This window comes from Ziziphus jujuba, chromosome 8, assembly GCF_031755915.1.
Source record: "Ziziphus jujuba cultivar Dongzao chromosome 8, ASM3175591v1".
Classification (NCBI taxonomy): domain Eukaryota; kingdom Viridiplantae; phylum Streptophyta; class Magnoliopsida; order Rosales; family Rhamnaceae; genus Ziziphus; species Ziziphus jujuba.
The window spans coordinates 5475444-5502196 of record NC_083386.1 but is presented as its reverse complement, the minus strand read 5'-3'; the positions used below and the strand labels follow the sequence as shown (position 1 = coordinate 5502196).

The window sequence follows — 26753 nt, the reverse complement described above, 5'->3', positions numbered from 1 at the left end:
ATATGTCCTAGAAGAATTTCTGAGAGAATATTTATGAGCTTTATCTCGTTTGATATAGGATTTAGTCCAACTAAGAAAGTGTCTTCCTTATGTATTCTGAGAGATAATATAAGAGATTTGTGTCTCAGCTATCCAAAATAGGAAACTTCCATAAAAATATTTAACAAGATCATTCTAATTAAAATAAATTAGAATAGTTAGCGCTTTTCTAATATGAGATTCTATAGACTAGCCTTTTAGGTTAGTGAGTTGGTTTCTTGAGAAACATTGAAATTAACCCAATACCAAGAATTTATAAATACATCTTTATTCTTCATGGTCAGGTACGCAATAAATACTAAGAGTAACCCTAATATTCAACTTTGACATTAAAGTGTACTGTTTGATTTGAGCATTGGAATGTCTTTGATTGATATTGTATTGATACCCTTGAGATCTTCATGTTCTCTTTCTTTTGCCAGTAAAATCTAGGTTGCAGTTTATCATATGACGGCCCATGGTGATTTAGATTCATGCATCAACAATTCTGATTTTTTTTTTTTTTTTTTGGGTGGCATTTTTATCCCTTAAGCTCAGCTTATTTGCACTATTAGTGTTTTGTTCATTTTCCATTCAAATTTCCGTTAGGTAGGAGAGACCAAAGTGCAGATTTGACAGTTTTTGGAACTAAGAACCCCAAAAAAAAAATAATAATAATAATTATTATTTCTAATTTAAAATTATAATAAATTATATTTATACAATTAAAAAAAAAGAAAAATAATAAAAAAGTTTGAATTTTTTTCCCAAAAATAATTTAAAATTCTACAAATCTTAATTTTTATACAGACCCATGTTTTGGATAAATGAACTGAATATTAAAGTTTTGAAAAGTATTTAACAGAATATAAATTAAACTACTAAATATAAAAATTTTATAATTTTTTGTTGTAATAAAAAATAAATTTGTTACAATAAGTAAATGAAAGGAAGTAAGAAGAAAATAAATATATCTTTCAAACCAAGATTCAAAAAATGGATATCGATGGAAATATCGAAAGTTCAAAATACAGAAATTTTTATGGAAATATTGAAAAAATATCAGTTATTGATAAAAAAATTTAAAAGATAATGGGAATTTATTTTATTTCGATCCTTTCAAAAAAAAAATTTTTGAAAAAATATCAAGGAAATTTTGGATATTTTAAACCATGTTTCAAACAAAAGCATTTTTAAATAATTGAATTGGATACTAGAGCTTTGGATTTTTTTAAGAGAATATAAATTAAAAAATAAACATAAAAATTTAAAAATTTACAATTTTTGTTGAAATAAAAAAATAAATTTATTACAATAAATTAATGGAGGAAGTAAAAAGAAAATTTAGTATGTGACAAATGGTTTTAAAATTAAGTTTTTAAAAAATAGTTTATATTTATTCTTAAAAACTTTTATCTCTATTTTTTAAAAAATATATATAAATTCAAAAATTAGCAATTATGTATTTTTCTCCCCAATTTTGTATAAATAAATATAATTTATTATATTTTTAAATAATTAGTAATTTTGAAAAATATTTTCTATTTAATTTTTTTTTACACCTCTTTAGTGTTAATTTTATATGTGATCCCATGATTATATCGAATTTGCACTTTGATCCGTTTTACTTAACGGAATTTTGGATGGAAAATGGACCGATGGTGTTGTATAGATAGGCATAAGTAGTCCCACTAGCGTTGAAAGTAGAAGAACATGAAGAATTTACAGCAAAATTCTATACAATATATATAAATATGTCAACACACACATACAGAGAGAGAGCGAGAGAGAGAGAGTATCCAAGAACCTCACGTTTTTATTTATGTAATAATAGATAAGTTACAACATTTAGGTGTTTTTCAGGATAGCTTAGTAGCAATATCACTATTCCACAACTGACATAGATTTGGCCTTGAGTAGGCCAAAAAACCAAACAAATAAAAATAAAAAAAGAAGAAGAAGAAGAAGAAGAGGAGGAGGAGAGGAGGTTCTATTTATGAATATTATGTAAATATAAATATGTATCTTAGGGGATTGGGTTTGCTTGAGTAGGTATATCTGGGCAGCACAGTGGATCTATCCTACAACAAGGAGGTACTGTTTTTATTCCTTGGGCGCTTAGCATGAAGGTCACCATCACTAGGACAACCATCACCAAAAACTTCATCATAATCAACCTCATTGAACCTTCCATTGTTAATGCCTTTGTTGTTGGAATTAATGGAGCAAGTTAAAATTTATATACTAAGGAGGTTCACTGCAATTGGACATTATCTATATTGCCAAGGACTTTGTATGGAAGTAACATAAGTACCGACGTTACCACTTACCATCAATAGTATAACCAAACAATAACAAAATTACCATAAAAAGTTTGAGATTTAACTAATTTAGTTTTTCTTAGAACAAATAAAAACAAAGAAAAAACAAATAATATCTTTAAAAAGTTGTAAATTTAATTAACTTCCAATATTTCGTGCTTGTCTTATCTCACTGTAAAAGATAAGGATAACGATTAACCAATTATTATCATAAGTCAATATATTATTAAATTCAGTGGTCGCCATTTATTGAAAAAAGAAAAACGATGGTATGAGACAAATCTAATTTTTAAGTTCCAAATCCTTGAAATGTAACCTTCCGGGGTCATTTTAAGACTTCTATTGTTTTTTATTTTATTTTTTGTATTTTGCTGATACAACTTATAAATACCCCTCTTTTTTCTTTTTCTTTTTTCTGAATATTTCATTTAAGAGCATGTGCTCATCCATAAATTCAGTGGACGTGCTCCTCCGCAACTGGTGCAAAATGCTCATCCATAAATTCAGTGGACGTGCTCCTACACAAGTGGTGCCCCAAAAAAAAAAAAATAAATAAAAAGGAGGAGGAGAAATAGATTGTCATTTTCATTAATTAACGAATTTTGCACGTACACCATTAATTATTATTTCATATGAAACATGAATCTTGCAACACAAACTAGACAAACAACTATCTGATGTTAAAAATTATTTTTATCCGCAAAAGTAACATAAAATAAGCAACATTTCGGATATTTGTGCACTAGTGACCAAGAAAAAAATGATCTTATCAATTTTGAACATAAATGGATTGAAATTAATTAATAGGATCATATTATGAATTCAATTATGGTAACTAATTGAAAATAACAAAATGTATCGGGTAACAAAATGGATTGGCTTAGCAGCTAGCTATGATAAGCTCATGATGAGTATTGAATTTCATATATTGACCTTTCCATATATGTCATTGCATAATTAAATTGAAAATTTGTTATAAAAAAGATTCTAGTCACAATATCAAATAAATTCTGCACAGTTTTATTATAAATTCATATTTTTATGCCATTTAAAATTACTATTAAAAAAATTTACTAATTAAACATATTTGTGCTCAGAAATATAGGATTGAACATTTTAAATGTATTCAAAAGTATGTGACTGAACATCTTAAATATATTTAGAAGTATATGATCCAATGCTTTTAAATATGAATATATCAAATGTATTTAAAAGTATTGTACTAAATATCTCAAATACATCCAGAAGTATACGACTGAATAACTTCAGAGACAAACATCTCAAATATGTTCAGAAATATGTAACTGAGTATTTCAAATATGTTCAGAAGTATACAACCGAATATCTTTAAAGACATTCACAATTTTAAGACCGAACACTTCAACTAATACATTTCTTCATTGCCTAAAAATGTTTTAATCGGAAAGAAAATTTTGTAGAATTTTCATCACCATCAATTTCGTCCAAAAGTGTTAAAAGTGTTTCTGTGGAGTGATGTTTGATTTGTTAACGATTTGTGGATTTTTGAAAAAAAAAAAAGAAAAAGGTATGTTTGAATGAATTGTGGATATTTTAGGTATTGAAAATGTTGTATAAAGTTATTTTATATTTTTTATATATTTAAATGGTAATGTATAAAGAATGATATTGCAGAGAGTTCTTTTAAAATTGTAAAAAGAATTTCTCTTAGTTAAATTTTAAACTTTTATCATATATAATTTTTTAATCTTACAATTTGTCATTATTAATAACAATTAATATGACAAAATTTAATTGTAGCACTTAATACTATTATCTTTTATACTCAAATTTTAAAAACAAATCTTTTAATAATAATAATTTAAATTATCATCTAGCATTTATATTTCATTGGTAATCATTTATTCATCAATGCTGACAAATAATATTTTTTTTTTATTGGATCCCCAACTTTTATGGTCAGGACCCGTCCAAGATCCTTCACCGGAACCCTGGACAAGTCCTGATCCCAGGGAAACACCACCAAACCTTCCAATGAAAAATCCGAAAATATATCCTCTAAGGAAATGACTTACCACAAAATTTATCTACACAAAAATGCACTCTTATATGGTACCACCTTATCCCTCCCACCTTACTACAATAATTTCTACAATGGCAGCATTTCAATAACAATTTGTATAAAACATATATATAGATATATATATATATATATATATGCAATAGGAATAATCAACTAAATAAACAACCAAATATATCTTTAATCATTCACGTCCGCCCACACCACCTACTCATTGCAATACATTTCAAATATCATGTTGCAAAATATAACGATGAGTAATATAGGAAGAAAAGTAAAACAATCATCACATCAACAACAATATAATAATAATAACAGTCGTTTCCATAATAAAAATAGTATTAATATCATCTGTCATATTTACTCGAAGGTAATCACTTATCCAAGGGCTATCATACTTGCCTAATAGCTATCTTTTTTACCCGTAAGCTATGATACTTATCCGGATATACCATATGATAATAATAATAATAATAATAATAATAATAATACTAATAATAAAAAATAAAAATAAAAATAAATAATGGCAATAATAAAAAAAATAATAATAATCATAATGATGATGATAATATTAGTAATAATGAAAATAATTGTAAACACAATTATGATAAATAATAATTGTAATATTAATAACAAAAATAATGTAATATCCTGTCCTGAAGTACACTGAAAATTTCTCAAATTTGACCGAGGTTGACCAGGTTTGACCATCATTGACCGAGAAGGATTCAAATGTTGACTTTTTGCTTCCGGTGGAATTTCACATTGACCGAGGTCCCGTTACGAAGTACACATTAGCACGAATATATAGACTAGTAGCACATCGAAAACGGAGCTACGGTTTGAAAGTTATGAGCAAAACAAGTTGAGATCCAAATTGTCTAAGGGTGCCGGTTGACTTTTTATTTTTGGGGATATGAGCTTTGATTCATGTACGAATGTGAATTACTCCTCGATACGAGTCCGTAGACTAGCGGTACACCTGATTTGGACATTTTATTGAAAAGTTATGGACCTGTAAAGTTTTTCAAATATAATATTATTTTAATATTATTTTTAAATATGTGAATAGTATGCCACGTGTGACTTAATAAGGATGCCATGAGTCACAATGAAGAGATGCCACATGTTAACCATATTAAATACTATATTATCTTAATATTATTTATTTATTTTATTATTTTATTATTTTTATTATTTTATTATTATTTTTTTTTTTTTAAATTCTTTTTTCCTCACGTGGGGAAACACCCACGAAAATTTCTTTCTTTTTCTTTTTCTTTTCTTTTCTTTTTCTTCTTCTTCCTTCCTCCTTCCTTCTTTCTCCCTCTCGACTTCATCCCGTTTCTTTTTTTTCGATCATATGAAGCCATACGCGCCTGAGGGGAGGAAGGGGGGGAAGATTCCAGCCAGTAGTAGGAAAATGGCAACCAATCGTCGCCGGATTGGGGTTTGTTGCCGACGACGGCAAGATTGGCTCTGTTGGCGATTCGACCACCATCCGGTCAAATTGATACTCCTTTCCACCTATTTTGGACCTCCAGAGCTCGATTTTGAGGTCCATTCAGCTCAATTCCTTGTCGTTTAGGAGATACGACAAGTTGAAGTTCGGTCGAAATTTCCCATCCATTCTACCGGTCCCTGCCGATAAAATTGAGTCCAACGGAGATTGGTAACGTATTCCTCGTCTCCTTAGCTTTTCATCGATACCTTATTTATGAATTTTGGACATCGTTTGTGTTAAACCCTCGGGTACCGGATATTATTTATCCGAATAAAATATTAATTTATTTGATCCTGTGTAATATTGTTGTTTTAGGAGCATGTGTGAGCCGCATAATTGATCCTATAGAGGATTTTGGTTGGATTGCGTGTTCGAGGTGAGTGACCCACCTTCAAAATTATTTTGGGTTGGTAAATTGTATATATTTTGTGTTGATATTATATTTGGAAATTTTATTTCATGTGTTAATTGTTTAGTAAATTTCTAATTGAAATTTTATGCAAAAATTGAAGGAAATTAAATTATTTGTGTATTATAAATATTTTGGGTTTTACGAATTTTCTTGAATTTGAGGTTTAATTTAATAATTATTGGATTTTGTTATTGGAATATTTTATAATTAGATATTTAAAAAATATGTTTTATGTATTTGATATTAAGAGAATTTCCATCTAAATTATTTTTCCAATGCATGTTATTTTAATATATGTTTGGGCACCAAAAGTATATTTGGGAATTAAAAGAAATTGTGATTTCAATTTCCTTTTATAATTGCTATGTTTATCATGTGATTCAATTATATGTTGAAATTTGAGGAATTGAAGGAATATTTATTTTAAATTATTGTTGATTTCATTGATGGATTTGAAATTTATGGAATTTATATCGATGGATTTATGCTGATGATATTAAAGAAAAATGTGGGAATATGAATTTGAAAAATAGTATAATTCCCACGGTGAATTTTGGAAAAATAGTTTATTTTAATAATAAACTTAGTTATTTGTTTTAGACGCACTCATACAGTACTGGTGTTCTGTACCGTGTATGTGGATGAGCTCACAAGTTATAATGTCTCCCGTGAGTTACCATTGGACCGAGGATAGGCAAGTTTGATATTGGCCATAAGCCGCCCCCCTCCATGGTTGGGATGACGGTTTAAGCAGCGGCTCTGTCGGGACGCCGAAGTGACCATATGCAAGTTTCTCTGTTTATCCTCCTGCCAGATGGTGCTCGGGACGCTGGGTATCATAGGGCATCACTGGTATATAGTATGGTACGTCAAGTTATTTTCTCGATACGAATTTCAAACCAAAATGCTTTAAAATCGTATTTAAAATTAAACATATTTAATTTTGTTTTATTGTTTATTTCAAACTAATAATTTCTAAAATGTGTTTATTCATGTTTTTATCAATTATTTTAAATTGGTGTTTTAGAATTTTATTTTACCATGTTGATATTATTTATTTAGATTTTGAAATTTTAACATAAATTTTATTGTATTCTTTTATCTATTTTAAATTGAGGTTTAAAATCTATTAAAAATATTTCCTTGATTATTTCATTGATTTAAACAATAAATTTTATAATTTATATACTGAGTTTATTTTTGTTTTATGCCAAAGTTTTTTAATACAAGTTTATTTACGATTTTATTTATTTTATCTAGTGATGTTTATTCTAAATTTAATTATTGGATTTTTAAAATGTTTTCAATGTATATATTGAGTTCTAAATTAATATTTGTATTTATGTGCATTCTAAATTATTGCATTCCATTTAATTTGATATTTCCTTGATTATTTTTTTATGTAAATTTTATTGTGATTTTGCTTATTTTGTTTATGACATTTTGTGTACAATTTAATAATTGTTATTAAAATTATTCTTGTTTCTTATTTTACATTCTAGATCTTTAATTTAATGTATTTTATTTATAATTTATTTAATTAATTATTCCTTGATTTTTGGGGTACAATTATTGGGTTTTGTGAAAATGTTTTAAAAGAAAAGCTTTTCCAACTGAGTGAACTGTAAGGGAGAAAATATTATTTCAGATATTTATTATAATTATTTATTTAATTGTTTGGTATTGATTAATTAAGTTTCTTTTATTGTTGTATTATTAATATTATAATTATGTAATAGATTGGGTTACTCATTGAGATGATTAGCATCTCATGTTTTTAAATTCCGTTCCCCTAGGCCCAAGTTGGGAGACGTTGATCGTCTTGGGCGAGCCCGATGTCTCAGTTCATTGCCGAAAGTCCAAGAAGCATTTCCTCCCTTTTTCCTCTCCATCTTGTATTGCTTCATCTGTCATTATATTGATTTCATAATTATTTGTATAATGCTCTGTATGCTGATTGGACACATATTTATTGAATCATATATTGATTCTCTATCATTTACTTGGAATGTTGAAAATTCGTGGAAATATATTGTAGTAAGGTGGGAGGAATAAGGGGATATTTCTAGAAGTGTTTTTCGTGCAGGATAATTTTGTGATAAGTCCAACCCTTAGAGGAGGTTCTGCTGGATTTTTCATTGGAGGGTCCGGTAGGGTTTCTGTAACACCCCGTACCAAAAATACACATAATTAAATAAGTTTGACTAAGTTTGACCAATTTTGACCAAGTGAACAATATGTGGTCTGAGTTGACTTTTTCAACAGTTAATATTTTTGGTTTGACTGAGGTACCATTGTATAGATCTCATTGTTACGAGTTCACAGACTGGTGGCACGCCAAATTCCGAGTTACGGATAAAAAGTTATGGTTCTGAGAAGTTTTAAACATAAGTTTTATATCAGTGTCCAAACCAGTCCCCAATTTTTATCTGTTAGTGATTTAGGCTCTATATAAGCCTCGATAAGTGTGCCAAACAAGAAGAAAAGCCCAAAAATACCCATTTCTTCTCCAAAAACCTGAGAAAAACACCCTAGACCCACTGGCTTCAACCGACCGTTTTTACCTCCAACCGGGTTTACGCTGTTTGACCCATCTGCAGCCACCACCTTGCTACACGTGCTAGTCAGAGAGGAACGGGGGACGGAGACGAGCTTGGCCACAAAATTTCACGGCCACCGGTCGCCGGACGCGCCCAGATCGAGCCGGAGAAGCCCGATGGCCAGAAATTTTCTCCCTCCTCTTTTCTTGTGTTTTCCGGCCAACCCAGCTCGACCCATACCTCTATCCCACCATTTTCGACCCCTCTGAGTCCATATCCATGGTTAGATTGCCCAAAATCCCCACCATTTGAGAGATCTCTCAAGTTCAAGTTCGGCCGAACCTTTACATCAATTTTCCGGTCACCGGAGGAGTCACCGGACCAAGGTAAGACCACTAGTGAACTTCTTGTCTCTTGGGCTTTCCGTTGACATATAATTTGTGAATTTTGGAGGTCATTTGATAATTTTCCTATTTTTGGGATTATTTGGTTAATTTTCGGAGAAATTGGGACTGTGTTTGGACGATTTTGGATAAATTGGTTAGAATTGAAGTTAGATTAGTGAAATTGAATAATATTAGGACCTAATTGGGGGTTCAATTTCGAAAGATTAGGCTTCGGGTGAAAATCCCCAATTTTGGGTACTGGATCCTAAGGACAGGCGGTATAATTGGACTGTCCGGTGTCCAATTTATGCAATTTTGTAGTACTGTAAATTATTTTGAGACATTTGGGTTATACAAGTGTCTCAGGTTTAGTTGTTTGGAGCCTAAGGAATATTTTATTATGTTATATTACAGGCATTCGAATTGAGCCTGGAGGCAATCCTATAAAGGAGCAGGCATGAGCATCTACAGTACTGTGAGTGGTTATATCATTTTTAAATGATTTGGATATATAGTATAGTATATATGTGGTTTAAATATTTTGCGTATATATCATTTGATTAGAATGTTGTTTTATGCGAATATAAATATTTGCTTCACATATATGTGTTATCATTTTATATGACTTTTGATAATATTTTAAGTGATTTTCAATTTTAATGGGTCCATAAATGGACTTTTGGTAATTAAATTGAGATTTTAAATCATTTTGGAAACTATTTGGTTTGAGAAACCAGATTGAAAATCATATAATTTTAAGCACGATCAAATATTTTATAATTTTATATGCTTAAAATTGGTTTATGGTGAATATATTTCACTGTGGTATTTCTGGTTTTCGTATGAAATGATGTTTTGAGATTTTGAAGGATTTAATTAAGCGGTGGAAGTTTAAATGTTAAATTATGATTTATGATACAGTATTGTTTGGAAAAGTATATATATACAATCTTACAAGATTGTTTCATGTATACTGTATTAGTTATTTTAAATTGATGTACCATGTAATGCCAATACCTTGGATTAGTATTATATTATATTATATTAACGCGCGCTAGGTTTACCACGGTGCCGTGAGGTTGGTTTCATCCAACGGTCATCTATTATTACCACGGACTGTGAGGTCGGGTTTATCCGACGGTTTATTATTATTACCACGGTGCCGTGAAGTTGGTTTCATCCAATGGTTATCTATTATTACCACGGACTGTGAGGTCGGGTTTATCCGATGGTTTATTATTATTGCTACGGTGCCGTGAGGTGGGTATCATCCAACGGTTTATTATTGCCATGAACTGTGAGGTTGGGTACGTCCCGATGGTTATTTATTATTTCCATGACATCGTTCATATATTGAGGATCGTGATATGGGTGTATCCCACGGTTTGTATATTTGTACATCGTATGGTACATTGTATATGTTTGTCTATATTGTTGATTTACAAATATTGTGGCGATTTCTGCATTTTTATATTTATTTGGTGGAACTGTATTTATTATAGTGTATGCTCAAATGGTTATATCTTGATTTGAGACATTTCATAATATTACAATGATCATTCATTCATATTTTTGAGCATCAGTTTTTATGATATTAATTGGGGTACAAGTTTGGGTTTTGGTGAAATGATTTTAAACGGAGAACTTTTCAAAAGAGTGGAACGAGAGGTCTTGAGAGAAAGATTTTTCAGAAGTAAATCATTATTTTTCTATTATACTATGCCACTCACTGAGATTCTTTATCTCACGTTTTATTGTTTTAAATTCGTTCCCCTAGGCCCAGGCAGCTAGTAGCAGTCTACCTCGCGCACAGCTTACCGCTTGTTTCCTTCTACTACAGCAGCTGTATTTATCCTTTTTTTACCTATTGTTATCTTCTGGACTTATTTATTACTTATTTGTACTCATAAACCTTGTTGACACTCTTAGAATGCTCTGATTTTAAATATGGAACTCAGTAGAAACCATAGTACTCATGTGTGTTGTTATGGCCTGTAGTACAGTAGGCCGGTTGTGGACTTATTTATATATATATTTGTATATTTGAGGTATTAAAGTTAATGCTGGTGTTGATTATCTACGTTGTAAGGTGAGGTTCCATTGGATATTTTCTAGAGATTGTCCAGTGGGACTTTACTAGGCGAGATCACGCGGGAGGTCCTGAGAGGGTTCCCGGGATGGGTCCTGTCAGTTTCCCTGGGATCAGGGCTTATCTAGGGTTCCGGCGAGGAATTTTGGACGGTTCCTGACAAATAATATTAATAATAGTTATAACAATAAAAGCAATTAAGTATAATGTTAGAAAATTAGGTTATGCATAGATAGAATAGTACGAGGTCAAATAATATTTTAAAATTCAAAATATATTATGAAATATACACTCGTATCAGGGGTACAAACAATACCCTCGAACATACTATGTAATCCATGACTTCAACTGTCACCGGCACCTGCTACCAATACAGTCCAGGTGGTTACCTAGATTGGCCATCCAATCCCCTGGACTCGTAAGCAATATAGTTACGAGGCTAGCTCTTCATGGACCACATCGGATTGCCATCCTCGTAGAGTATAATACATACAAATGTAAAATATAGATATATATATATATATATATATATATGTATATACAAAAGATATTTGATGCACATACTATATACCAAAGATGTCCTACGGTGCCCAGCGTCCCAAAGTACCATCTGACGGGGAGATTAAAGAGAAAAATCAGCATACGGTCGCGTAGTGTCTCACCGCGCTGCTGTTAACAGGGGTCTTGGCCATGGAGGGGGGTGGCTGATGCTCACTGTGCATTATACCTTACCTACTCTCGATCCGATGGCAACCATAGAACAACCCTATAATCAACTTGCACTCTAATCACATCCACAACTACAGAACACCGGTACGTGTATGGTGTATCTAAAACTCTAAATTTTTATAGTATTATTAAAATAAGGAATCTCAATAAAATAAAATAAAATCAAGTTTATGAATAAATAACTAAATTTATTAATTAATGTATAAATATATATTTTTTGGAAATACTAAATTTTAAATTAATATTTTTCTTCAAATCCGTGAAATTAATTTTCACCAAAACAATATAAAAATTCTTACATAATTAAAATCATATAAATGCATTATTTATGCATCAAAATTTTGACATTTAAATCAACAATAATTTTAATAAAAAAAATTAAACCATAATTTCATAAAATTAATCTCTTCCACAATAATTCAATTTCATAAATAAATAAGCACATAAACATATTTTCTTTATCACAGTAATTTAATAAAATCAATTCATGCCAAATATCATTAGAACCACATAAAATGTTATATATAAGTAAATAAGTGAGAATACTTTTGTTATGCATCATAACCTCAACAACAAAATTAACAGTAATTTTGCAACAATTGAAAACTACAATTTCCTTAATTTCGAAGATATGAATTAAATGCTATACAAATGCTATACATAACTTTGGCACTATAATTTTAAATAACAATTTTATTAAGGCATTAAACACATAAATTCCCATAAAACAATATATATATATATATATATATATATATATATATTTATGTGTATATATACACATACATATGTATACACAAGCAAATATATATATATATATGCACAAATAAATATCTTCAATGTATATATATATATATATATTCATTCATACTTCGTTATATACGCATACACATTCTTTTAGCAATTAAATAAAATGTATACACAAGCTCATACATCTGCATACGTATGCATGAATGAAACACATATATATTTACAAACATACGTATACATAAACATATATACACAAAACCCGATTGGCCTTAACTCAAAAGTTGGAGTTTTTCAACATCTTGAGGATTAATTTAATTTAATCATTTCTTTGGCCTCTAACAATCATTAGGAACTTAGCTGCAATGACAATTGACTGAAGACTTGTCTAATTTCTGTCCAATTTCAATATAAACATAACTTAGCTTCATCAATGGCAACTTCCTAAATACTCAACTATAATTCACATTCTAACTACCAATTTGAAACTTATGGTGAGAGCACCAAGAATATATCTTCAATTGGTTCAACCGATGCCGGAGGTGGCAGGAATCCTGCCGGGACCTTGTTGCCGAAATGAGTTTTGTCATATCTCCTAGACGAGCGGGTTTTGAGCCAATACAAGCTTGGAAATGGACTTAGGGGGTCTGAATTTGTGGGAAAGGACCACCCATTTGACCTCGTGCTCATCAGAAGACAGCGATCGGAAAATGCATCCCTCATCGGTTTTCATGGCTTTCCGATGAGTCTAGACCATTTTGTGGTGTGATAAACATGGCTATGGTTTCCTAGGAATGTAATTTTCAAGTTGGTATACACATTTCTTGGTGGGTGTCCAAAATTGAGAGGAAATTGGTGATGGAAAATGGTTGCCGTGAATGATCGAGAAGAAGAAAGAAGAAGAGGAAGAAAGGCAGAAGAAAGAGTTCGGTGGGTATTTTCTCACGTGGGGAAGAAGAAAAGAAAAAGAAAATAAATAAATAAATATATAAAATAATATTAAATTAATAATATAATATAAAATAATAAAATAATATAATATAATATTTAATTGTCTGAAATGTGACATTTTCGTGACACATGGGATCTTTTATAATATTACACATGGCATGGCTGTTCATGCATACTCATATAGATAAATAGTAACAGCTATTTCGGAAAAAATTTGACAAGTCTGTAACTTTCCAACCACATGTCCAAATCGGGCATGCAACTAGTTTACGAACTCATATTGACGAGTACTTCACAACCATATATAAGTTAAAACTCAATTTTATAAGAATAAAAAATCAACTCTGGTACTCTCGGACAGTTCGGATCTCAATTTGTTTTATTCATAACTTTCAAACACCAGTTCCATTTTTTACATGCTACTAGTCTACGAATTCGGATCAATGCATACTTCGCAATGGGCCCTTGGTCAACCTAGAATTCTTACCAAGTTAAAAAGTCAAAGTTTGATCCTTTTCGATTAACGACGATCAACTTCAATCAATTTGAGAAATTTCCAATGTACTTCAAGAAGGGGTGTTACATTTATAGAGTAGTGTATTTTTTTATGTTACTGTTGAAATATATTTGCAATAGCACTATTTTTAAAGAACGCCCCTTTCTATATTGGATTTTGTGATACGTTATTCTTTATAGATATAATGATTCTTAAGAAATTTTAAAGTGCAGTTAAAAACTGCTCGCAGCCCTTCACTATTTTTAATGTTCAAGAATATTTTAAAATATAAAAAATAATAATATAATTTATAAAAAAAAAAGATAAAAATATTTTTAAAACTAAACTAAAGTTAAATCATCTAATCTTATCAAACTTCCTCCCATCAAAATCATATATATATATATATAGTAGTAGAAAAACTTTACAAAAAACTACTATAATTAGGATCATAAAACCAGTTTAAAACTATAATAAAATAACCTGTTTTTTTTTTTTGGAAGAAAATAAAATAATGTTATTATATATAATAAGTAAATCATGGAAACCAATTAAAGACATAATGGTAATAATAATTAATAATGTTTATATATACAGTTTACTATAGAGAGGACCACATTATCTCAATAAGATGAGAACCAATATTGAATATCATTTTAAGAGGTTCAGTTTGGTGCCGCACAAGTATTCTTTTACAAAAAATGCTTATAAAACATATTTGTCTACATTGGCTTAAAATTGGTTCTTTTGAAATATTATTTAACATTAAATTCTCAATTTATGAAAAGAACATGGTCTTCTCTACATCAAAACTCTTTATATATAATACTATAATTTTAGATAAAAATCCAGCAGTTACTTCCATATAAAGTCCATCTGCTCCCTGCAATATTTATAATCCCTATAATTGTGAACCTCGTTGGTAAGTTGGTCCAATAACAATGGAAGTCTCAATGAGTTTGATAGTGATGAAGTTTGTGATGATGGTTCTTCTAGTGATGGTAGCCTTCATGGGAAGCACCCAAGGAACAGTGCCTACTTGCTGCAGGTACAATCCAGATTGCTGCCAAACATCATCTATTCGAGGAAGCCAAACCCCCTAATGATTTATATATGTAATATTCATATATTGAACCTCCTCCATTTCATGTATTAGCAGTTGGAACTTGTCCACTTTTTTTTTTTTCCCTTCATTTTATTTATGGTTATTTGGGGCAATTAAGCCCAAATATATTTTATATGTGAAATAACGGACAATGCTACTGTGATGTTCTTAGAAAAACCTATTTGACTTTTCTATGTAAATATTACAATTAAAACTTCTTTTTTATCTTATAAAGCGAGGTTCTTTGAATTTCTCTCTCTATTTGTTTAATTTCTTTGATAGTAATGAACATATTCAAGATAGAATGAATAAAACATAAATAAATATTCTTTTGTTCAAAAGAATTTACTTTTATTAAAACCAAACAGAAGTTGTACATCATTATGATGAAGACAAACATTGTTACCTACAATATCATTTTACAAGGCATCATGATGATGGTTATATATAAGACTGCAAAATCCCTTTAGGTTTGGTTTGTAGTTTCCATTTCTCTGATTATTTTTGGTTGATCAACCATCAAAAATAGTTTTACAAGGATTTTGCATGCCATATGGCCCTATGTTGGAATATCACATGGCTGATCCAGATCCAATCACTTCCGAAGATTTGGATTTTGAAGCTTTGTTCTTTTCTAATCTGCAAAGCCTATACCAAACCATGCTTTTTAAGCCCCATAGGCACTCAAGGAGTCTGTCTATGATCTCCATTAAGAATCCTTGTAGGCACCAAAATTTCTGTTCTGTAATCGCATATGCTGGCGAAGTTTCTGGGCTTAATTGCTGTTCTGTAATCGCATATGCTGGCGAAGTTTCTGGGCTTAATTGCTGTTCTGTGATTGCATATGCTGGCGAAGTTTATGGGCTTACATTGAGCTAAATTTCACCAAGAGATTCATTCAATGAGGTTTTGAGTTGAATTTGGCCAAACCCCTCCTTGTCCTTCTTCTCCATTAAAGATGAACAGCAAGATTTGACATCAAAGACTCCATGGGTTGTCAGTGGCAAAACTATATAAATGATTTCTTTCAAAACCTCAATTTCCTGGAAAAGATTATTTCTTTAGCTTTACACTTTCAACATATGGGGTCTAAGCTTGCTCATATCTGCCATCTGAACTGGTTTCAAAAGAAACTCTTCTGCTCCTTCTGCCAAGCATCTGATCAACACCCATCAAGATTTAAACGATGTCAGAAGCAGAAAATAGACTAATAAACAAAAAGAAACTGAAAATTCCACAAAAAAAAATCTTGAGGAATTAAGAGCAGGTTTTTATCTCTCTCTCTCTCTCTCTCACCTGTTGATTCTTGATGGGATATTCTCTGATGACATGATAACAACTGGTATGTCTTTGAGAGATTTGGACTCTTTGATCTTTCTGAGCAGATCATAGCCTGTCATACCAGGCATTGAATAATCTGTAATGACCAGATTTATTCCTGAATCCTGCAATAACAGAAAGAATTAATAAATCAAAAAGGTTCATAGAATTGTATTCCAAAGAGGGTATTAAGATTTGAAGCATAATTCGAATGAAGAACTGTATCATACCTGATTAAGATTATTTGGGGAAACAGAGTCTTCTTGCAAACCCAGAAACTCTAAAGCCTTACTTACAGAATCTACTGCAGTAACTGCAAAAACACCGAGAACAGAATACCCATAAGATTTAGAACCCAAAGATAAAGAATTTCAACAGAAAAAGATGAATCTAAAAGCAAAAACCAACAAGATCACTTTGTAGCATGTGAATGAAATTAAGTACCTCTATAAGAAGAAGTCTTGAGGAGCCTCTCAATCAACTTTCTGTCAATGATGCTATCATCAACAGCCAATACATGGAACTGAGATTTCACAGCCATAACTATTTTTGCAGCAGCGATGATGTATCAGAATCTAGATCCGGAAACCAAGCAGACCAAACAAAAAGAAGAAGATGAAGAAAAACAAAGGGAAAGATGGTGATGATGATGAATGTGGTGGATACCCAACAAAGGGTGTGTGACTTTTAAATGGGGAAGGAAACCATCACTGTCAAGGGAAATATATGACAGTTTGGATAACAAAATCAGAGAGATTTCATACAGAATCTCAAGGATCTTCTTTATTGATTTTTCTAATTATTGAACGAGCAAAGAATGTGACTTTTATTTAAAAAAAACAAAAAATTAATATTTGGACTTTTAATTAGGATCAGGGAAACTATTGGGGTAGGCCATGGTTGTCCATTGCCTCTTCATTGAAAATAAAGGGCAACAAAATCCTTCCCATGTGAATGCACAATTGCCATGTTTATTTCTTTCTTAATTAATAATATTCTCTAGCCCTTTCTGAACCACATATTATAAATAGAACCAGGCCGCAAATCATGACTCCACCGACTCATGTCACCATATACCATATAGTATAGATGTATAATCTAGAAAGATTAAGTATAAACGTGCCACCATCTAGTCACCTACTATTTTTACTTACCATATAAAATAAATAAATAAATAAATAAAATTTCATGTCTAATGCTTTCCCAAAATTGAATAGTGTCCTTGCAAGTTTCTTAAGGGGCACTCTTTGAAACCAATATAATAATATTTGCAAAGGACATTCTATCTGAATTTTGAAATTGATGTATCTTATGATTCAAATATAATAAATAAATAAATAAATAAATAATGAACAAACTAGTATTAACAATTTCATTTGACCTTTTGCAGATTTCAAAATTTTCCTCACGGTTCATGAACTTTTTTAAGGTCAAATACTAATTAAGTTTTTTATCATTAAACTATAATGTTGATCAATTTAATTAAGTGGACTTCATATATATGTTTATTTACTAGATTTTTTTTTTTTGGCTAATCCAACTTGGTTTAGCTTTTTGATTTGCGGCAGTGTTAATACTTAAATTTTTAAAACATATTAAAAGATATTAACACTTTTTTATCCACAACAACAATTGCATAATAAACAAACGAAAATTTCAATAACTCTTATTTTGTGTACCTCTTTAACTTCAATGAAAATGCCAACGGCCACCGGTATTAGTTGCTTTATATCTTAACCTAAAGGATCAATGAAACAATAATGAAATAGTTTCAACACTAAAACAGGAAAAAGAGAATGAATTGTCAAAATAATCTAAATGAACTTTTATTTAAACCAAGCTAAAGTGATACATCAGAAGGCAAACGCTGCCTAGTGGATAGAGCAAACTTGTGTTGTTCAGGCCAAAGAAATACTTTATGCTCTGTATATCTCTGTAGGATTTCTGTTTTTGCCAATTGTAATTTGTATCTATGGCAAATCCTTGACTATTAGAAAGAGTTATATGTAAGACTGCAAGAGCAAAAATCACTATGCCTTCCTTCCCAAACAACTTCACCAGTGGCTGATTTATTAATTTTGATTTGCTCTTTATTAGCCAGGTGGCTTCCATTTCTAGTTACTTTCATGGTATACTTGATGTACATTTTTCTTGACCTATCTTGATTTCACCTCTCATTTACTGCGGTATACTAAACTAGCCGATCTGAAGGCAAATGAATATGCCATTTTGACGATAAAAAGCATTTTATACTTGGCAGTATAAAAGAATGTTGGAAGAATTGCATGGCAGACAACTGCATTGCAAACCCTTCTACTCTTCCCAGTAAACCAGTACATTAGTCCAACAAGCTTTGGTGAGGTTCATGGTCAATCTCCTCTCTTTGAAAAACATTTTCTACCATATTCTCCAACCAATCCCAAAGCTTGGAGTTATTGAACTTGATCTGTTATCATGCAAAGGCTGCAAAACCATGCTTTTTGAGTCCATAGGCAGTGAAGTGATATATATGATCTATTGTTTCTTCAACCTCACTGCAAATTAAGGATTATGAAGAATCTTTTTATGCACCAAATTCTGTTTGGAAGATAGTGAATTATGAACTGCTCTCCATGTTAACATCTTGATATTTGGGCTTTGCCAAAGCAACTGGCCAATTAACCCCTCTAAAGAAGGCCGCCAAGATTATGACATGAGCTGTCAATGACAAAACTACGCGATGATTGATCGATTTCTTGCAAACTTGCTGATGTGGTTTTCCAATATCATTCTTGCAGCAGACTCATCCAGGATAAAACGAATCAAACTGATTTTCCAAGGCTTTAACTTCTTTATCATCACCAATGAGATCACTGGCTAAAAGAGATTTCCAACTCCCAGATTGTTTGAAAGGGTTTTCCTTTGCTTTACCCCCTCACCATATGGGGTCTAAGCTTGTTGACATCTGCCACCTGAACTGGTTTCAAAAAGAACTCTTCTGCACCTTCCTCCAAGCATCTGATCATCAATACCAAATCATGTCAGAACAGAAAATAGATTTAAGGAACAAAAATAAAATTGAAATTTGAAAAGACAAACTAGAGGACTTGAAGTAGGTTTATGTTCTTTTTTTTTTCTTTTTCCCCCCACCTGTTGATTCTTGAAGGTATATTCTCTGATGACACTATAACAATTGGTATATCTTTAAGAGATTTTGATTCCTTGATCTTTCTTAGTAGATCATAGCCTGTCATTCCAGGCATTGAGTAATCTGTAGTTATCAGATTTACTTCTAAAGCCTGCAAGATACAGAGGGAATAAATTAGAGATCTATAGGAGAACTCCAAAGAGGAAATTAAGAATTGCAACATAAAATGAAATATTGTCTGAAGAACTATCATTTACCTGGTTAAGCTTTTTTGGGGAAACAGAGGGAACCTCTGCATCTCTCTGTTCATCTTCAATCAAACCCAGAAACTCTAATGCCTTAGTCCCAGAATCTACAACAGTAACTGCAAAAACACCAAAAATGAAATACCTAACTTAGTACTGAGAAATAAAAACCAAAACTTTATCTAGTTTGAAACCAAGAAGACCACCTTGTATCATATAAATGAAATTAAGTACCTTGATATGAAGATGTTTTAAGGAGTCTCTCAATCAACTTTCTGTCAATTGCACTATCATCAACAGCCAAGACATGAAACTTGGCTTCTACAGCCATAGCCATACAAGAAAAGCTGGATGGAAACCAAGCACAAGATCAAGAAGATGAAGAAAACCAGCAGAAGAAATTGATTATAATGATGATGATAAAACAAACGGTGAGTGACTTTTAAATGGGAAAGCCAATCAAAATCATGGAGATACATAATCGTCCCAGAAATCTGGAAGTTTGGGTAACAAGATCAGACAGATTTCACTTACAGGATCTCCCAGATCTTCTATGTTGATTCTTGAATTAATGGAGAATGCAAAGAAAGTACCTTTTAAGTTATTTGTTTTATATTTTGGACCTTTTGATTAGTGTTAAGGCAACCATATATTGAATATTGCCTCTTCAATGGTGAGAAAAGGTACAAAATCCATTCACGTGGATGTACAACTTCCATATGTCTAATCCGTTTCCAAATGGATCAAATATTATGTCCTTGTTAAACTTTCAAGGGACACCTTGGGTCCTATATAATATATTATTGGCAAATATAGGACGGCCTGCCAGAATCATTATATAGATTTTCATGGTTTTCAGATAAGTAAATAAGTAATAAACAAATAAGGACCAACTATTTTATGTTGAACATTTAAACCACAGCAACAATTAAATAAAATACAAAAAAAAGATAAAAGATAAAAGATAAAAACTGCACTCTCATCTCTCTCTCTCTCTCTATATATATATATATATATATATTCCTTCATTTATCAATTTGCTAATCCCTTCTCGTTAATTTCAACCTCTTCAACTTTTTTATACACAAATCTCATAGCAATCCATACATAAGCACATAGATTCAAAGTGCTCAACCCAGCTATCACCCAATAGAAGTAATCAAGGTGGGCTCTATTCAAGTTGTCATCAAGCCAATTATGTCCATGGCTAGAGCTAAGTCCTTGCACCAGAGATATAATAGCACTGCATACGAAGTTCGCAAGTCCTGAAACACTCACATATGCTGCTGCTCCCAAACTCCTCAAACTATCAGGCATTTCAGAATAGAATAGTTCTTGGAGTCCAACCAATGAAAGTGCATCCGAAACACCACAAATGATATATTGTGGGAGTAGCCACCAAACCCTCATTGGTATTATTGCTTCCGGGTTGTCTAAAAGTATGTGTTCTCTTGCTACACTTAGCCTTTTAGCCTCCACAGGAGCTGAGACCACCATGGTGGCTATAGATAGAACTAGACCAATACCAATTCGTTGTAGCTTGGTGATACCCGAGGGTTGTCCAGTGAATTTCCGAGCTAATGGGATGAAAATCCGGTCATAGATTGGAAGAGTGAGTATGATTGTTAAACCAACAAAGATTTGAAGGGATGCTGGAGGAAGCTCAAAGTATGGCCCAACTGATCTGATCATTGTTGTGCCTTGGATGGTGAAGTAGGTGTTGACAAGGGACTGAACTACTTGAAGCATTATGCAAGTCATCCATACAGGAATCAAGCGGAGGACGAGCTTCACTTCTTCCACTTGGTTTATTGAACATAACCTCCATGGATTTCTCATTTTGTTTGAGGCATCTCTCTTGTCAATCATCATTGCTTTGTCCAAAAATCTGTAAATTTTTAGCCATGAATTACTCAATTAGAGATAACTTACAGCACAAGAAATTGGAAAATAATGTATGAATGTTATAAATACACATATATATATATAGATATATGGACCTGAACTGGTTGGTACGAGCCAAAGCCCTTGGCTTAGTATGCTGAGCCTCCACAAGTACATAGTCTCTGTCATGATCATTTCCAGAATAAATGACCAAATCATCACAATTCTCATTCAAATTCCAATTTTTGGCAGCAGCCATAAAAACCTGTGCTATTGCGGTGAAAGGACTCCCTAAGTGACCCTGCTTTCTGTATCTTCTAATTCCAAGTAAAAACACTCCCATTGACACTCCCATTGCTCCTGCCAGTATGCCAAACCCTGCTTCCCATCCAATATTGTCCTATAAAACCCTCCACGTCAATTAATTTATTATTATCTTATAATGATTACATACACACACACACACATATATATATATATATATATACTTTTGAAGACAATATATAGTTACATTTATGCCATATATATTATGATCACATTGCAAATTGATGATATTTTTTGCCTTACAAAATATCTTATAGAAATGCTCTCTCTCTCTCTCTCTCTCTCTAGATATATATATATATATATATATCTGATTTTGAAAAATTGAGATATATTATAGATAAAATTCTTATTTGTCTTTAATAAAAACAATTTCCTTATCAAAGGGTTAGAATTATTTACCCATATGGTACTAGAAATAAGTTGTACATCAAATAATATGATTTAGATTAAAATCATAAATAAACATCGCATAAATATAATTATACATGTAAATGCAAAAAAAAAAAAAAAAAAAAAAAAAAGGGCTTTTAATGTTACCTGCACATAGATTACTGCAAATGTGGCAGCAGAAGCACCAAACACAAGGCCTATGTACCACCAATTAAAGAAGGAGCTCTTCTTCTTCTTCTCCTCCACCGTCTCTTCCCCAAACTGGTCGGCCGCGAAGGTCGTCATGCAAGGTTTATGGCCGCCTTCGCCGACCGACACCACATAAAGAGCTATAAAGAACACAGACTTCCGGTAACGCCGAGGAATCACAGAAACCGACACGGTGAGGAGAACCATCCCCTGTTTCAAAAACTCAACAACAACGTCATCAAAATGTCGAAATGTTTGTAAACAGGTGACAAAAGGAATGCATGCAGGCATGCAAAAAAAAGAAAAGGACTTAGTTTTTGTCACCATGCAGTAAATAATGGAGGAGATGAGAATGGTTTGGAAACGGCCGAGGAATGAGTCGGCCACGAAGGCGCCGAGGAAGGGGAAGAAGGAGGTGATGCCAAGCCAGGTGTTGACGTTCTTTGCAGCCATTGGTGTGGACTGTTTGAGCTCTTTTGTGAGGAAGGTGATGAGGTTACCGGCAAGGCCGTTGAACGTGAACCGCTCTGCCATTTCAACGACTGAGAAAAGAAGAGAAACTCAGCAAAAGACCGGTCAAAAATGAAAAACAGGGGAGAGAACTCAGAGAAAGCAGAGTATTTTGTACTAGTGTAGAATATTACAGATGATGAAAATGGCTGCTTCCCACCCGCCATTATTGTTGGAAGATGGGTTTTGTTGGGTTTTGGTGTTTTCATGGTGGTTTTGGATTGTTTCTTCATGGGTTGCAGAGGAATCCATGGGAGTTATTGAAGCTGAAGAAGAAAGTAGGAGGCATGAAGTGTCTTAAAACTGAAAAGGAGGTTTCATTGGTCATTTGCATATTCCATAGGTTTTGGTTATATTATAAACAGCAATTCTAAAGTGGAGGCCACAAGTGATAGGCCTCAGCCAAAGATGACCGTCAGATTGTCATATACTTGCGTATAACTTACTAAAGGACGCCGAAAGTTTGTTTATTCCCCCATTAAAAGCCAGACGATCCCACACCCACAGAAGCAAAAAATTTATAATATTATATATATAGTTCAGCTATAATGCGCATGCACGACGCGTTTCTTACAGAAGGCGTTGGAAAATAATGGAGAGTTTTTATATTGCCAGGTTGCTGCTATATATATATATATATATATATGTATATGGAAACGGTTTAGATGTGGAATATCTGTTTTTCATGTATGCTTCCTCTGATTAGCTAATATCTTGCAAATGCATTTAGTTGGAATCTGGTTGTTTCTTGCTTTAATTAAAGTAAATTATCTATAGATAAAAATTGCTTTCAAAAGCCATTTCTCTACTTAGCTCTTTCCATCCCAAGCACTTTCACATAATATTTGAAACTTGGTTACCCATATATATATATATATATATATATATGCTTTTGACAAATTTAAGATAGCAAAATATTTTGGATTTTACATTAGACGAAGCCAAAATACATCATAAGGCAAAGCATTGTCTCCTACGAGGGGTATTACAAAGGTTCATCAAGATTATGATTTGAGTAACTCCTAACAATTAAGAAATAAGCTGCCTAGAGATAACAAACTTGTCCGGTTGAGGCTACAAAAATATTTTTTGTATAGGACTTTTCAAATCTCCTGCTGGATATGTGACAGTAACTATAAAACAGAGCTTTGACAACTACTTCCATGGAATCTCTCTATAAAACAGAGCTTTGCATTCTAAAATCCTTGAGGAAAGCTTATAAGACTGCAACAACCCCCACCTTCAAAAGTAAAATTCAATTTGCCTGCTATATATGCTTCAATCTAAAAACTTGCAAAGGCTGACAAAAGCATATGCTTTTTGAGCCTACAGGCATTAAAGCAGTATATGCTCCATTGTTTCTTCAACCTTACCTTAGAGGATCACTAAGAATCCTTCATATATATGCCCCAAATTATTTTGCAAGGTAGAGAATTATGAGCTGCCCTCCAAATGAACATTTTGATTTTTGGGCTTACATTCAATTTGTGCAAAATTGGCCAACCCCTTCTTGTCCTTTTTCTTCATTAATCAAAGAAGAACATAGATTTCCAACTCCTGTTTGTTGTGGAAGGGATTGTTTCCTTAGCTTTACACCTTCAACATATGGGGTCTAAGCTTGCCCACATCTGCCATCTGAACTGGTTTCAAAAAGAACTCTTCTGCACCTTCTGCCAAGCATCTGATCAATAATACCCATCAGCATTTCAGCCATGTCAGAACAGAAAAATAGATTAAGGAACAAAAAATAAAATAAAATTAAAATGCCACACAAGAAAAACTTGAGGAATTAGACAAGGTTTTATGTTTCTCTCTCTCACCTTTTGATTCTTGAAGGGATATTCTCTGATGACATCATGACAACTGGAATGTCTTTGAGAGATTTGGATTCCTTGATCTTTCTGAGCAGATCATAGCCTGTCATCCTAGGCATTGAATAATCTGTAATTATCAGATTTACTTCTAAATCCTGCCGGAACAAACAAAGTAAATAAATTAGAGGTTCATAGACCTGTATCCCACAAAGGGTGTTGAGATTTGAAACATAAATTGAAGTAAAAAATATCATACCTGATTGAGATTGTTTGGTGAAACAGTGGGAACCTCTGCATCTCTCTGTTGATCTTCAATCAATCCCAGAAACTCTAATCCCTTTCTTACAGAGTCTACTGAAGTAACAGCAAGAAACAACAAAACAAGATTTAGAGCCCAAAGGCCTAAAAAATTTCAATAGAATGGGGGGGAAAAAAATGTGAATGTAAATGCAAAAATCAAAACTTTATTTTTACCATGATATGAAGATGTCTTGAGGAGATTCTCAATCAACTTTCTGTCAATGAGGCTATCATCAACAGCCAATACATGAAACTAAGATTCTACAGCCACAACCATTTTTTTTGGCTGCACAGAATATAGATCCAAAACCAAGCAGAATAGCCAAAACAAGAATAAGATGAACAAAACTAGAAGGAAAGATGATGATGATGAGTGTGATGGAAACCCAACAAAGCATGTGTGACTCAGAAATGGGGAAGCCAATCAGAATCATGGAGATACATGATTGGACAGATTTCCATACAGAATCTCCAAGATCCTGTATGTTGATATCTTAAATTAGTAATCAAGCAAAGAAGATGGCTTTTCCTTAATTTTATATTTGGAACTTTTGATTAGCAATAAGGCAACTAAATATGGGTAAACTATTCATTACCTCTTCATTGGAGATAAAGGGTACAAGAGACATGCATGTGCATGCACAGCTCCCATGTCTAATCCTTTTTCAAACTTAAAATATATTATTCGCAACGGACAGCCTACCTGAATCTTGACATTGATATTTCATGGTTTTCAATAATAATAAACAAATAAGTACCAACTATTTCTTTGACCTTTTCAAATGACAAAATTTTACTACTCGCAAAATCATGAACTTTTGAGGGTCAAATATGTACTATAATTAAGTTTTTAATCCTTCCATTTAATTAATGGACCTCAAAGACTAAAATAGTCTATCCATATTCCAATTTCGTAAGCTTTCAAAATAGTAGTATTTCCACATGGTATAAAGCCAGAGATTGATCCATATGGCACTGTGCTCAAACAGTTTAGCTATACAATAAGGCAACTAGATATGGGTATCCAACTATCCATTGTTACCTCTTCATTGGATATAGAGGGTACAAGACAATTGCATGTGCATGTACATGTACAGCTTCCATGTCTTATCCAGATTCTAACTTAAAATATATTATTTGCAAAGGATAGCCTATCTGAATCTTGACATCGATAATTCATGGTTTTCAATAATAGTAAACAAATAAGTACCAAACTCTTACTTTGATCTTTGCAGATGACAGAGTTTTACTCACAAAATCATGACCTTTACTTCAATTAAGTTGTTAATC

General features: G+C 32.1%; 3 protein-coding genes and 1 long non-coding RNA gene across 4 annotated transcripts; all 4 read right to left on the bottom strand.

Annotated features, from left to right (window-relative positions):
* Positions 1 to 15668: 15668 nt before the first annotated feature.
* On the bottom strand, positions 15669 to 17635 carry LOC107403864 (two-component response regulator ORR10-like). The gene is made up of 4 exons (XM_016010775.4): positions 17122 to 17635; positions 16908 to 16990; positions 16654 to 16802; positions 15669 to 16515 (listed from the first exon to the last, which is right to left on the bottom strand). The coding sequence occupies exons 1-4, from the start codon at positions 17216 to 17218 to the stop codon at positions 16425 to 16427; spliced, it is 420 nt and encodes a 139-aa protein (XP_015866261.1). The 5' UTR covers positions 17219 to 17635; the 3' UTR covers positions 15669 to 16424.
* A 706-nt stretch (positions 17636 to 18341) lies between these two features.
* LOC107403858 (two-component response regulator ORR9-like) lies at positions 18342 to 20712 on the bottom strand. Its single transcript, XM_025068404.3, has 5 exons — positions 20584 to 20712; positions 20284 to 20396; positions 20062 to 20168; positions 19807 to 19955; positions 18342 to 19674 (listed from the first exon to the last, which is right to left on the bottom strand). The coding sequence occupies exons 2-5, from the start codon at positions 20384 to 20386 to the stop codon at positions 19584 to 19586; spliced, it is 450 nt and encodes a 149-aa protein (XP_024924172.2). The 5' UTR covers positions 20387 to 20396; positions 20584 to 20712; the 3' UTR covers positions 18342 to 19583.
* A 195-nt stretch (positions 20713 to 20907) lies between these two features.
* Positions 20908 to 23729, bottom strand: LOC107403859 (protein NRT1/ PTR FAMILY 5.4-like). Its single transcript, XM_048470240.2, has 5 exons — positions 23484 to 23729; positions 23164 to 23381; positions 22798 to 23049; positions 22050 to 22333; positions 20908 to 21937 (listed from the first exon to the last, which is right to left on the bottom strand). Exons 1-5 carry the CDS (start codon positions 23599 to 23601, stop codon positions 21082 to 21084), a joined length of 1728 nt encoding a protein of 575 aa, XP_048326197.2. The 5' UTR covers positions 23602 to 23729; the 3' UTR covers positions 20908 to 21081.
* A 527-nt stretch (positions 23730 to 24256) lies between these two features.
* Positions 24257 to 26064, bottom strand: LOC107403861 (uncharacterized). The gene is made up of 3 exons (XR_007239693.2): positions 25638 to 26064; positions 25420 to 25514; positions 24257 to 25318 (listed from the first exon to the last, which is right to left on the bottom strand). It is a non-coding gene; the product is annotated as an uncharacterized LOC107403861 (long non-coding RNA).
* Positions 26065 to 26753: the final 689 nt, after the last annotated feature.